Source organism: Oncorhynchus keta, chromosome 5 (genome assembly GCF_023373465.1).
Source record: "Oncorhynchus keta strain PuntledgeMale-10-30-2019 chromosome 5, Oket_V2, whole genome shotgun sequence".
Taxonomy (NCBI): Eukaryota; Metazoa; Chordata; class Actinopteri; order Salmoniformes; family Salmonidae; genus Oncorhynchus; species Oncorhynchus keta.
In genome coordinates, this window is record NC_068425.1 from 4,076,518 (window position 1) to 4,091,235 (window position 14,718).

The window sequence follows — 14,718 nt, forward strand, 5'->3', positions numbered from 1 at the left end:
ATAGGCTGGCAATCTTAGGGAATGGCTTCCTCCTGATCCCATGTGTGTGTGTCCTCTCACTCTCACACACTATTATCCATGTAGCCTGTTCTCTGTTTAATGTTGAGGATTCTCAATAAAATTATTTTATTAAACCAAACTCTGGCCTTAACGTGACATTGTATGTCGCCTAGTTTACCAGTACATAATATGTGCTGACGAATTACGCACACAATGTAGCTATTGGAGTTTATAGATGTAGTTTATAGATTGACACAATGTAGTTTATAGATTGATATTATGATCTGCAATTGTGAATAAGCAGCTAGAATCCTGATTCTAAACTGTGCTGGGTGTGATATCTTGCGAAGGCGGTAATTTCAGCTCTGCAGGCAGCGCCACTACATTGGTCAGGACCAGGGACAGCGGTCCTCACACGTACAAACAGCTAGCTGCCCGTTCAGCACCACCAACCGTGGACAGCTCATCCTAAACACTCCACCACTTCCGAGGCCATACGGCACTGCGGTTGTCCATCCCGCTGCAGATTAGCGTTTGAGCAAGGCAAAGCGCTCTCATTGTTTTTAAGGGGGTTCCCTTTGAGCGAGACAAGGTGCAAAATTGCTAATCTTAATCACATAGTGAGTAGTTATTTGGAAGGCAAGGTTATTTGCAGATCTGTGATTCTCCGCAGTTCGACTGCAATGTAGTCATCTCAAGTCGGCCTGCCATGGATAGTAGAGACTACCTCAGCAGCCTCACAGCAGACATAGGTTATAGTTTGGCAGACATATTAAGCAACCTAATCCTCTCTTATTCAAAATTACACCCAGCCTATCATATGGAAAGGTGAAGCAATGTCCATGATCGTAATTAGATACAGTATCTATCCTCTCAAATCTCCAAGCTGCAGGTTGCTCAGCAGTCCTTGTGACGAGCAGCAACTCTCTACTGCCTCGTTGTGGCTAGACTGGGTAGCGCAGGCTCATGGGAAGTGGAGTACTTTTTAAGGGTGGCATCCATGGAAAGGGGAAGGGGGATACCTAGTCAGTTGTACAACTGAATGCATTCAACTGAAATGTGTCTTCCGCATTTAACCCAACCCCTCTGAATCAGAGAGGTGCGGGGGGCTACCAAAATCGACATCCACGTCTTCGGGGCCCTGGGGAACAGTGGGTTAACTGCCTTGCTCAGGGGCAGAACAACAGGCCTACAGATGAAGGGATTTCCCTCATATTGTTTATAGAGTGCGTTATATGTCTAGGAGGTGGAAAGTATTTGGGCTGTCTGCATTATGGATTTATAGTATGAGGTCCCTGGGACAGGAATGATCTATCCAATACAATGAAAATTCCACCAAGTCTATCTGTGTAAGATGGAGTTCCTATTGCCTCAATGTTCAACATTCATTCACAAGATCAGTCACAAAGAAACAGAACATTTCAAAAGGCTTGCAAATGTATTTTTTTTAATATAAAGTCTCACTCACATACATAGTCATACATCCACATACATTAGTCACAGATTGCCTCATCTTTACTCCAATAACACTATTTTGACTTGAATTGTTCAACAATGTTGCACACAATATGATTCACAAATGAAAAGGGGAGGGAAATGAAATAACCCCATTAACTTTGTATTGTACAAATGTGTTGTCTTGTTTGTGTTGCAAGTGAAAACATGGCACATAGTTATGACTTAGTCAAAGAAAGAAGAGGATACAGGGTGAACTTCCCCCCTCTCCATAGAGTTCCATAGAGTCCCAGGATGTGTTCCATTCCAAACAGGCTGAGTGTTCCATTCCAAACCGGCTGGGTGTTCCATTCCATACAGGACGGATGTTCTATTCCAAACAGGGCGGATGTTCTATTCCAAACAGGCTGGGTGTTCTATTCCAAACAGGCTGGGTGTTCCATTCAAAACAGGCTGGGTGTTCCATTCCAAACAGACTGGGTGTTCCATTCCAAACAGACTGGGTGTTCCATTCCAAACAGACTGGGTGTTCCATTCCAAACAGGCTGGGTGTTCCATTCCAAACAGGCTGGGTGTTCCATTCCAAACAGGCTGGGTGTTCCATTCCAAACAGGCTGGGTGTTCCATTCCAAACAGGCTGGGTGTTCCATTCCAAACATTTGTTTCCTTCCCTCTGTTCTTTGCAACTTGCCCTTCGCTGAGTTGAACAGCAACAGCAAAGAAAATGTCTTGATAATTATAATTCCAATTTTATCTGAAAGTTATACATCAGCTACCTTCCGTCCAATCCATCCCAAACATATCATACAGGATGAACAAGTACGCTGACTCTGCAATCTGATTTTCATATGCAGATTTTTCATTAGGTTTGAGACCGTCGATAATATCAATGGCAGTTTAAATTGAGAGCTACATAGCCAAGTCAGTGGAGATTCTGCAATGGACAGATAATTCCTATTTCTCTTGTTACATGTGGCCGCTGAGTTACATTGGTAGAACACAAGTCACTGGCTCTGTCAACTCCAACATACATACACAATAATATAATAGTAACGAATGAAATGTATAGGATGATTGCGTGAAGAAGTCTTTCTTGTTCTGCATGATGATCCAAGACTTGGGTTGTTGTTATTATAAATCCTAATCTTCAGAGCGATATGACACAGGACTCTCGAAATCCCAACCTTGCAGGAGGTGGGTTTTCATCAAAATGAAGACTGAATCAGTAATCATAATATCATAATTATTTAAGGGCAGCATTGCAGCATACTGCTCTCAGTCTAAAATAATGTGGGGGTATGTCCCAAATGGCATGCCATTCCCTATGTAGTGCACTACTTTTGGCCAGAGAAGCCCATTACATAGGAAATGAGGCGCCACTTAGGACGTAGCCGTGGTGTGCGAACACAAAGCAGCATGCTAGGAACCCATAGAAGCACACATGCATGTCAACACAAGTCGTTACATAAATAACCATCGGTGGGGAGGGAAGCGTCTCTTTAAGGGTGATGACTGAATGGAGAATCCATTTTGTTCTGTCCTCAATGGAAACCAAGCAGGTGGACACATCACATGAAGTGCCACAATTATAGCCTCCTGTAGTTCTCGACTAGTGTTGTTTTGTAAGTCAATCAACTCAGCAGTGTGTTCTACTGGCATTCCATATCACTTTCTAGTCTCCTCTCCACACCAAAACACAAATCAGGACTGTGGTGGAGGATGAGATTTGGCAATGTTCCACTCTTATCTGTAAATGGTGAAATAAAACCAGGCATGCTTGTTGTGGGAGGAAGTGCAATGTTGTGGGGGTATACTTGGGCAGGCTATTGTTGGTGGTGAGGTAGGGGGCATTGGCAATTGGTGATTGTGTGGAGGACATTAGGAAATGAGGACGTGGGAAGACTTGAGAGAACGTGTGAAGACGTGAGGTCTTGAGAGGACACGTGATGACATGGGACGTGATCACATGCGTAGTGGAATCATGATGTTTCTTGTGCCCCCCACGTTGCCTTGGTGAATCCATACGGATCCTCTCCTTAGCTCTGCTTTTGGTTGCTTTAATGACTCTCTTATAGTTTATTCACCCCCCCCCCTCCCCCTCCCCCTAAGTATGTACAGTACACGAGCAGACTACTACAGTGAAGTTGTCTGGTGTTTCCACTGTCTGTGTTAATATTTAGGGTCAGTAAGGATGCCGATGCAGCTTCGAGAGGGGGAAAGAGATGCAGTGGCCTCACAGCTTTCTGAAGTCCCTAAAGTGATCCTCTTGACTCTGAATCTGGACACATAAAATGTATCTGTCTTTTACTCAGCCATTCTTCTTTTTACTCAAGTCACTGACATTTGATTACCTGTTTTGGGTTTGTGAGGGGTCATCATTTTCTATCAATGTAATCTTGTCAGGTTTGGCTGCTGTTGAAGTAATATGTAATATGTGTCCAGCCCTAGACCAAGCTGCATCTCTGTTATCAAATGTCCTGAAGGCAGTGTTTTACTGTTCACTCAACATAAAGGTTATCAGTAATTTTATCTGTGTGATTATCTGTAAGTACTATAATGCCCAAACATTGGCCTTGTTAACTTGATATATGACACCAGAGCCTCCTGATTAGCCATTATGGGCCTCCAGCTAAATCAATTTCCTACTAATACAAGATGGGAACACCAGACAACACGTGTGTTCTTTTTGTAGTCGTGCGAGTCACCCTGACCCTATCCACATCCCACCCGTCCCACTTCTCCCCTGATCCTCCCTTTACCATCTTCCCACGGTTCCTCTTATCGGTCAAGGCCTATCAACAACCTTGTCTTCTCTTCCTCCTTCTTGCTCTCGTTTTTGAGGTCGGCGAACACCTGGGTGAAATAGTGCGGGTCAGAGTTGATCTGCAGCATCTTGCCACTCATGCGGTTGATGATTTCCAGGCAGCGGTCCCAAAAGGCCTCCTTCTCAGCCTCCACCAGGAAGGGCTTGAGCGGGTAGGAGATCTCGTTGCCCATATAGGAGTAGGACAGGTAGAGGCAGGTGAGCAGAGAGGCTTGCAGCTCCCGCTCGCTGGCCACCTCGGAGGAGACCACATCGCGGCACAGCATGTAAAGGAAGACCACGTTGGCCGGGGTGATGAAGCCCTGGTCCTGCCAGCCCTGGAGGAGGAGGGAGCGGTCCACGCTTCGCAGCCACAGCACCGGGTCGGTGGGCGACAGGCGCTTCAGCCGGTAGCAGCGCCGGCACAGGAACTCACCCAAACTACGCATTAGCTCGCTGGTGGAGGCCTGGACGATCACCCGCTTGGGCGTGCCCGCGTTCGTTGCCTGGCCCCCAGTGGAACCGGTCAGCGAGTTCTTCTTGGTGGCTGCGGCCACGTTGGAGACGGTCTTGGAGGTGGGGATGGTGGGAGCTATGGTGGGTTCCTGCGTGGTGAAAGAGGACAAGTTGGCGCAGGACTGGGACTTCTTCAGCTTCTGGCTGTTGGTGATGGTGTGCTCAGTGCTGACCTTCTGCCCGTCGTCGGTTGGGAGCTTTTTGGAACCTTTCCGTTTGGCCGATACCGCCACAATGCGTTTCCATGGCAACACGCTGATGAGGGACTGGCGCTTGAGGCTCTTGGCGTCCTTGGAATTCTTGCTGTTCTGGACGGCCGTGTAATGGCCCACAGTGGCCGGGCCATCCTCGAACAGGGCCGCTTTCCGGTAGCTGGGGGAGAGGGACAGTACAGTACCCATGGTTCCTCTGGGGTAGAGAGCTATGGATGGAGTGTTGGTTCTCTTCTCTGAGGGATCTGACAAAAGTGATTTTAATGGGAAGAACCAAAGATGCTTGTTCTCTGAGAGGGGAAATGGTACCTGTCAATAAACAGAAGAGAAAGTGCATTACAAAGTAGTATGCTACAGCGTTTTGTGCATCGTATCGAAGATAACTGAATGCATTTTCAACAGTTATTAAAACAACAACTGTTGATCTTGGAAAATGCAGGAGGTCAAGTATTTTGTATTATTTGTATTAATTGGAAGGCATTAGATATATTCGATATTACATTTGAATAGTATTCATATTTCGTGTTTATTTCAAATACATAGTTTTTAGTTTGTTCGGTTGACATACATCAGACGCGAATCTGACTTCCTATCTTCAAAACTGAAGTAAATCAAAATGTCCAACTTATAACCAAATCAAATTCCTTTACAGCTTGGTTTAGATTAATCAATGAGTTCCTTATATGTGTGTTAATTGGCCTATGAATAATTATCACGTTTCTTAAATAGCCTGTGTTTACAGGAGATTCATAGTTGCATGTTTTTTGTGTGTGTTCGTCACAGATGAATGAATAGACCCTGGACTATATAAAACACCCCAGAGACAGTTCATTCATGACGGCCAAATCTCGCAGCATTCACTATACAGTTTTGAAATTAGGATTTGTTTAATATTCATATCAATCGTGATGTTAATATCATTTATAAGATGGATTATGTTCCATATCTCTAATTTCTAATGCGAATTTGAATGAATCTAACCAGGAAAAACATTACATCATTACTATGAATTTTATATAAGGAGCAGGATAAGGCCACCGAAGCATGATAAAGAAATGTGCGCAAGCATCCATCTTAGCTTCAAAATGGAAGCCTTGAATGAAAACACCATCCACTTTAGCACAAGACAGCTTTGATATAGATATAGATGTTACAGTTGCTGATGTTACTTATTTTTTTTATTTGGGATATTGATACATATTGTTTATTGATGACACATGACCCATTATTGAAGACATTTTCTCTCTCAGTTACCAAGATATGGAATGCAAGCAACCAATTCGCACTGTAATTTTAAAATGGTTGCTTAATTGTGCCCAATAAAGACAAATGCAGTGCAATGATAAAGACACCGAATATACTGTATTGTTTATAGCATATGTTGATTAAAACACTTGATAATGATGCTGACACAAGCTGCAGAATAACAACTGGTCATAACGCCACCATGTCTTACCTTCAAATCAGTAGAGTCTTCTGGTTTAATCCATATAGAACCACGGCTTGTAATCTTGACTTGTAGTCAATTCTTGAGTATCATGTTATGATTGTGATTAACCGATAGGCCTAATAGTTGTTTTTCACACCGAGCTGCGGCCACTGGCACAAGCGCTGTCCACGGTCCTGGGGTATCTAAGCGGGAGCAAGACAAGGCGCTATGGAACTGAACGCTCTATGGATGAACGTTTCCCGGTTCTTGTTGTGTCTATGTGTGGTGTCTCAATCTTCAGCTAAGAGTAATGGAATAGTCTCTTTCTCATAGAGGGCAATACCGGCACACAGCAGATGCGAAATGTATTGCCAACACTCGCTATTAGAGTACAAATGTATTCCATTGAAGAGCAAAAATCAATAGCACGGTTGTTATCGCAGTCCTCGCGACGAAGCAGACAGAGGGGGGTGTTTCTCTCAAACACGCCGTAGGGAAAGTCGAGAAAGAAGAAAATGAAGATTTAAACATTGAAAATAAAACGATAAAATGTATACTATAGATTCTAAAAATAGAGGGCTTATCCTTAAGCAACCCAGCAAAAATCTCGACGCTTTGATGCAGGCATCTGCGGATACTCGGGTTGGCTGTGAACCTGATATGCAGCCATCCTATTGGTCCACGCTGTAGGCTGCTGTTTCTGCTATGTCGCTCTCGCAATCGTAGCGCAAGAGACTGTATTGTCTGTGGATGTGCGGGTAGCCAACCGCTGGGTGTTCGGTCCATGGTGCTGAATCCGCTGTCTCCAGAGGTGCCCTTCACTCCACTGACAACCAATACAGTTATGCCATACAAACTAGTTGGATACCCTCATGTAAACTCAAACCCCATTGGCAGATCAGGGTTCTCCGTAGGCCTATATCTTTTAGATAAACATGCATTTGTAACTTATTCTGAAATTCTGCATCGTGCATTTCCGATGGACAGGGTTTTTTAACCATTCGGAATAGCCTACACTTGAAATCCTTAATCAAAATGATAATTTAGAAATTTAGGCCATTAACCTTTCCATGTCACCAGAAAAATACCCTCAATATGTATTTCATCATCCTGTGAAGTTCATAACTTATTTCATCTGTAGCCTAATAAACGGCATGCTTTCCTGACGAGTCGTAGTGGGAGGACCAATGTTTTTCCATCGCATTTCCAACTCTACGGATAGCTTTGTTACAAAAACTGTTGCGTTAAATAGCAAATGTACCTACTCTGGTCTTGGCACGTGTGCACTGGCCAACAGCTTGCAGGTACAGTGCGGGTAGGCTGTGAGGCCAGGTAGGCTAGTCTACTTGGTGAGATTGTTATGAGTCCAAGTTTGCTTCAATATGTTTGCTGTTATATAAATAATTGCGCATAAAGGCGTTGCTACTGCCATTTCTTACATAATACACTATACAGACACAAAAAGATCCCACCATGTCGAACGAACAAATGACTTGTTGGCATTTATAAAATTGTTCTGAAACTTCCTGTTTCCGTCACAGCTGTCTTGATTTTATGACGTTATGAATTTACTCACATAAAAACTGGATGGAAACTTGGCTTTTGTCTTTCTCTTCATCCCCTCGTCCCATTTCTTCAAGATTCTTTTCAATGGTTTTTACATCTTCTTCTGAGATTGACATTTTTTTTGCCGAGTTGTGAACATCGAGGTAAAGGCAGATTCAGGTTGGAAATTCGACGGATATTCGCCTGTAGTTTTCCTTATGTCTACCAACAGCAGTTAGGGACGTAAACAGAGTGACAATTCAAAATGTTCAAATTTCAATAGCTCTTTAACCATTACTCCTAAAACGTTCAAACCCGATGCATAGACACACATTGCACATACTTGTTTGTTGTTGATTTACATATCGCACTATTTTAAATTATTTATTTAAATATTTGAATTTCAATAGCTCATTGGTCATATGACCGACTGACTCCAAACAAGGTTCAGAATGTCCACTGACTACCCTTCTTTTTTTGCAAACTCTTTAGTTTGTCCATTTTCATCTCACATGATTTTACATGATTTTTTTCCAAATTTCAAATTTCAATAGCTCCTTGGTCATGTGACCTAATGACTTCAAACAAGGTTCAGAATGTCCACTGACTAAGCCTTCATATCACACACTCTGTTCGTCTACTTTCACCTCATGCTATTAGACTTAAATCTGTAAGCCTGAGACCCAGTAGGTGTGGACATTGCTGTACAGTGGACACCCACACTCAGAAGTCAGGACATGACAATCTCACAACGCAGGATATTCCATGGTCCCTAGGCTCATTTCTAACAGTCCTCAAGCTTCAATAGGATAGTCAATGACTGTGTAACTGTTGAAATTCAGAGTCAATGGTATCATTTTGGTAGGTCTTATGGTCCGGCATAAAATGTTGTCTTCGGTTTCTTTTTTTCTCAGGTCCTGCTGAGTGGACGGTTTTGATGCCTTTTCAGTCTAGCTCCAGACAGGTGTCGTTATGTTATAAGCACCACGCCACCCCAATCGGGGGTCATAACACCCTCTCACCTTCTACCATTTGTCTAAACTCCAAGAACCATGAGAGCCCTCTAGCTGTAGACGTCCCCAGATCCATGACAACTGAGATTCCCATATCCACAGCCGCCTTAGCTTGTAGCTTGCAGGTCTAAAAGCGTTTTTTTTTCTGTCCTTGCTATGTTGAAATATCAAAGACTAAGCTTTTTTTGTGACTCTGGTAAGTCATTTCAAGTCAAAGCCTTGTTTTCCCTGGTACATAAATGTATACCACTAACTAGTTCTGTTTATTTAGACTTTGCAGCATAAAAATCTTGTCGGGAGCTGAAGAATACATTCACAGCTGTATGTTAATAAAGAAATAGTACAGCTCAGTGCAATGGTAAATGTTATGTCAGCTGTGGGACATGGACAGTCGAGGGGGATGCTGTTGTAGTGACAGTAGAGTCATCACTATTTTTTAGGACTTTTCTTTTGATGAGGGTCACAGCACTGGGGAATAACCTGGTTCTGGGCCAGATGTACCGGACTCAATTGGCCTCTAAAACAGTAAATAAAGTTATGTTTGCTTGTACACTGGTCATCCTTATGTACTCCATGCAATACTTGCTGTTTGTAATAGTTGATGTCGTGTGTTTGTCCACATTTGTTTGGAAATACGTATAACTGTCATTTGTCGTTGGCATACCGCTGCATGGTACCGTGACATTAGTTTCCATGTTGTCCACGAAGCTGGTTGTTGTGAGTCTAAAGCATACGTTTACAAGTTTGTTTAATATTTGCATTTGTCACCCAGCTCTCTGCCTCAAGAGTCCAGTCTGCCTTTCACAGCCTTTATTTCAAAGACGACATTGTAATTCATTTACTGTCCTGTAAAATTGTTTTGTTGAAAATGAAAAAGTATTAATAGTAATTTCTTTCAAATAAGTGCTTTTGTGCAGGGTGGATTTTTCATATCGTGATTATCTGTTTTGGTATTTTAATATATTGTAATAAGCAACTAGAAGTAGATAGTGGGTGCTAAACATGGCAACCGTTTAACCCTGCTGCGCCTTTACCTACCTATTGACGACAACAAAAGCTTTTTCACATGTTTTTATTGCCTATTTTAGTCCATAGTATTTAAGCCTTGACAATAAACATGCGCCACAGCTAATTTGCCCAAATAAAGATGACAATGAGAAAGGGAAATGTTGATGACGGCCAGAAATTCAGTCAACACCAACTAGATCATTTACTCCAGAGACAGAAAGGTGAGGCAGAGACTCTAGAGGACAATGACTCTTCTAAATATGTAACATTTGCATATTGCAGGTCACACTCAATTAGTATTTGGTAGCAGAAAGAGGAGGAAGGGAAGCACTACTAAGGTACACAAAAAGAGTACATTTTGATAGACAAAAGGTGCTCTTTGGTAAATTGGTAATCAAAAAGAAAGGAGGACCAAGGCACTCTTCATATAATTCATTAAAATGCCTGTATTAGTATTCCATGTTCAATAGAGACAAAGTTTTAAAAAATCTGACGTGTTTCAGCTGCATGGCCTTCGTCAGGGAGTACAAAAAAAGAATACAATGTCCTCTTTTGAACAGCTTTTCCAAACAACCAGCTTAATGGACAGCTTTGCCCTAATTAGAAGAGGGAGTGGTTACAAAATTGATTGGACACACCTAGTAAGCAATACTATACACATCAAAAAGTGAAATACTGTAGCTATGTTATCATAAAAATACAGCTCCAAGCTAGAAGTATCAGAACACTTAGAAAGGTAGTTCTAACCTTTAATATGACTGGGAGAAGTGTCAAGAATCAGAAAGCAATGTATTCCATAGTACACTAGAGCACAGCAAAACATGAACAACAACAGTCTAAACACAGCTGAGGGCAATTGATCAAACATTTTTATTTTATCTTTATTTAACTAGGCAAGTCAGTTAAGAACAAATTCTTATTTTCAATGACGGCCTAGGAACAGTGGGTTAACTGCCTGTTCAGGGGCAGAACGACAGATTTGTACCTTGTCAGCTCGGGGGTTTGAACTCGCAACCTTCCGGTTACTAGTCCAACGCTCTAACCACTAGGCTACGCTGCCGCCCCAAATGTCCACTAGATGGCAGCAAATGGACCTATCACGACCCTACAGGAAGGGTGAGAAATCCATATCTTCATTTAAACCAGGGTATTTAGTGGCCTGTAGTTTGTAAATCCCAAAACTTTCCCTTTGGTTTAACTATTTAAGAAGGTACCCTTTTCTAATAGAGGCTGGAATATGATCAATACCCATAGCTAGTAGGGAGGCACGGTTGCCATGGTGTACGGATTTGTAGTACCTTGCCATGGGGTAGTCTTCATTGCCTACCCGTACAGCGTACTTGTGTTCCACTAAGCGGTCTTGAAGGCGTCTCTTTGTCCTTCCAATGTAGAACACCTTGCACTGTGGACATTCCAATCTATAGATGACATGAGTGGTTTTGCAGTTAATGAAATGCTTGACGTAATACTTCATGGCAAGGCACTACAAGTCCTTACACCATGGCAACCCTGCCTCCCTACAAGCTATGGGTATTGATCATATTCCGGCTTCTAGTAGAAAAGGGGACCGTCTTAAACAGTTAAACAGTTATTGCTAACTTACAGTCACGTCAAAAAGAGCAGCCAGAATAATAGCAAAGTAGCCACATTTGCATTTGTTTAAGCAGTTTCCTAGTGACATTTATTTGGATACATCCATAACAATGAGCTGAGGAGCGATTTTGCCTGGCATAGAACATTTTCTCACACGTCAAAACAATGTTGTTCAGAGGAGCTAGCCAACAACACAGCTAACACAATCACTTCATACTGAAGCTGGAAAGACTGCAAATTAGCTGCACTTCATTTCGTTTGACCTTTTTTCAATTTACATTTCTTTGTATATATATCCATAAAAATTATGCCAGTTGATTCATGATTTCGACTGGCTGGGAAATGCTGCCTGCCTGTCTTTCTCATCCCAACTCCCGACACGTTCATTACTATGGGACAGCTGCAACTGGATCCTGGACTTCCTGACAGGCCGCCCCCAGGTGGTAAGAGTAGGTAACGGACATCCGCCACGCCGATCCTCAGCACGGGTGCCCCTCAGGGGTGCGTAATCAGTCCCCTCCTGTACTCCCTGTTCACTCATGGCTGCACGGCCAGGCACAACTTCAACACTATCATTAAGTGTCACAGTCTATCTAAAAGATAACGAAGGAGTCAGGCGCAGGACACAGATAAGAGTAACAATCACTGATTTACTCAATCCAAAACGTAGCAAAATCCCGTTCCAAACAAGGACAAAACAGGACTCAAAATACAACACACCGGAATACACAAAATACAATCAGGCACAAAACAGAAAGGGAAACCAGAGGGTTAAATAAGGAACATAATTATGAGATGGGAACCAGGTGTGTAAACAGACAAAACAAAAGGAAAAATTAAACATGGATCGGTGGCGGCTAGAAAGCCGGTGACGTCGAGCGCCGAACGCCGCCCGAACAAGGAGAGGGAACAACTTCGGTGGAAGTCGTGACATTAAGTTTGCAGATGCTGTATTCGGCGCATGTGACAAATAAAAATGGATTTGATATTGAATTTGAATATTGAAACAAATGTTTCAGACAGACAGCAAGGTTTATTCAAATCTCTACTGTTGAAAACTAAATGTTTGTTTAAAAGAAATGTGAGATAATGTCTAGATGCTTTTTATAGTGGAGATCAAGTTGATAAATTGCTTGGCTGGGCTGATGAGACAGTGGATTGCGCAGTCAGATGGAACAGAGTAAATAGGCATTTTAATGTCATAGATTTAGCCTGTGGTAACTTTTGGAATAGACTCCGGCTGGAATGCATTTTTAACCAATCAGCATTTAGGATTAGACCCAGCTGTTGTATAATGTTTAGCAATTCCTCACATTGCTTCTGTGTATCATCAATAAGTTCCTCCTTCAGGTTTTGGACTGTTATGTCAGTGTTGCTCTGCCAGTTCTCCGGGAGCTGTGTATGTTCCTCATTCTTAAAATATGTCTCTATTACGTCTTCAAATTTTACACTTAGACTTGATTTGTGCTCAACCTGTACCTTGTGGCTGTTGATTTCCAAAATGTCAATTGTGATCATGGTCACAGTTCAATCACAAATGTATCATTCTCCAAATTTAATGTCTGGACTGAGGGACGCCTGGACCGAGGGGCAGCTCCGGACCGAGGGGCAGCTCAGGACCGAGGGACAGCTCAGGACCGAGGGGCAGCTCATGACCGAGGGGCAGCTCAGGACTGAAGGGCAGCTCCGGAAGGAAGGGCAGCTCCGGAAGGAAGGGCAGCTCCAGACTGAAGGGCGATTCTGGCAGCGCCGACGTGACGGACGGCTCTGGCAGCTCCCGGCTGACTGACGGCTCTGGCAGCTCCCGGCTGACTGACGGCTCTGGCAGCTCCCGGCTGACTGACGGCTCTGGCAGCTCCTGGCTGACTGACGGCTCAGGACAGACTGGCGGCTCTGGCAGCTCAGGACAGACTGGCGGCTCTGGAAGCTCAGGACAGACTGGCGGCTCTGGCAGCTCAGGACAGACTGGCGGCTCTGGCAGCTCAGGACAGACTGGCGGCTCTGGCAGCTCAGGACAGACGGGAGGCTCTAGCAGCGCTGGAGAGGAGGAAGGCTCTGACAGCACTGGACAGACGGGAGCACCTGTAGGGAGTAGACGGAGAGACAGCCTGGTGCGGGGGGCTGCCACCGGAGGGCTGGTACGCGGAGGTGGCACCGGATAGACCGGACCGTGAAAGCGCACAGGAGGTCTCGAGCACCGAGCCTGCCCAACCTTACCTGGTTGAATGCTCCCCGTAGCCAGACCAGTGCGGTGGAATAGGCCGCACTGGGCTGTGCTGGCGAAACGGGGACACCATGCGTAAGGCTGGTGCCATGTACACCAGCCCGAGGAGACACACTGGAGACCAGATGAGCTGAGCCGGCTTCATGGCACCTGGCTCGATGCCCACTCTAGCCCAGCCGATACGAGGCGCTGCAATGTGCCGCACCGGGCTATGCACATGCGCCTCACGGCATAACACGGTGCCTGCCCGGTCCCTCTCTCTCTCTGGTAAGAACGGGAAGTTGGCGCAGGTCTCCTACCTGCCTTCGCCACACTGCCCGTGGGCCTCCCCCCAATAATTTTTTGGGGCTGCCTCTCGGGCTTCCAGCCGCGCTGCCGTGCTGCCTCCTCATACCGCCGCCTCTCCGCTTTCGCTGCCTCCAGCTCAGCCTTGGGGCGGCGATATTCTCCAGCCTGTGCCCATGGTCCCTTGCCGTCCAGAATCTCCTCCCAAGTCCAGTTCTCCAAGTATCGCTGCCGCCGCTGCTGCTGCCCGTTACCACGCTGCTTGGTCCGTTGGTGGTGGGTGATTCTGTAACGTTCTTTGTCGGGCGAAAGAGAGGAGGACCAAAATGCAGTGTGATGATTATCCATTTTAATAGAATACTTTAACAACGAACAAAAACAATAAACCGACAAAATGAACGAAGACGAAACAGTCCCATAACGTGAACACAAACACAGGAAACAGGAATTATCACCCACACCCCACAATACAAAACAGGCTACCTAAATATGGTTCCCAATCCACATTTTTAGTCCATTAAAATAACATCAAATTGATCAGAAATACAGTGTAGGCATTGCTAATGTTGTAAATTACTATTGTAGCTGGAAACAGCAGATTTTTAATGGAATATCTACATAGGCGCACAGAGGCC

At 44.2% G+C, this 14,718-nt stretch overlaps 1 protein-coding gene across 1 annotated transcript; it reads right to left on the reverse strand.

Moving 5' to 3' along the window:
* Nucleotides 1-1,425: 1,425 nt before the first annotated feature.
* Nucleotides 1,426-7,480, reverse strand: LOC118384330 (cyclin-dependent kinase 5 activator 1-like). The gene is made up of 2 exons (XM_035770750.2): nt 6,443-7,480; nt 1,426-5,295 (listed from the first exon to the last, which is right to left on the reverse strand). The coding sequence occupies exon 2, from the start codon at nt 5,173-5,175 to the stop codon at nt 4,234-4,236; it is 942 nt and encodes a 313-aa protein (XP_035626643.1). The 5' UTR covers nt 5,176-5,295; nt 6,443-7,480; the 3' UTR covers nt 1,426-4,233.
* Between the last annotated feature and the right edge of the window lie 7,238 nt (nt 7,481-14,718).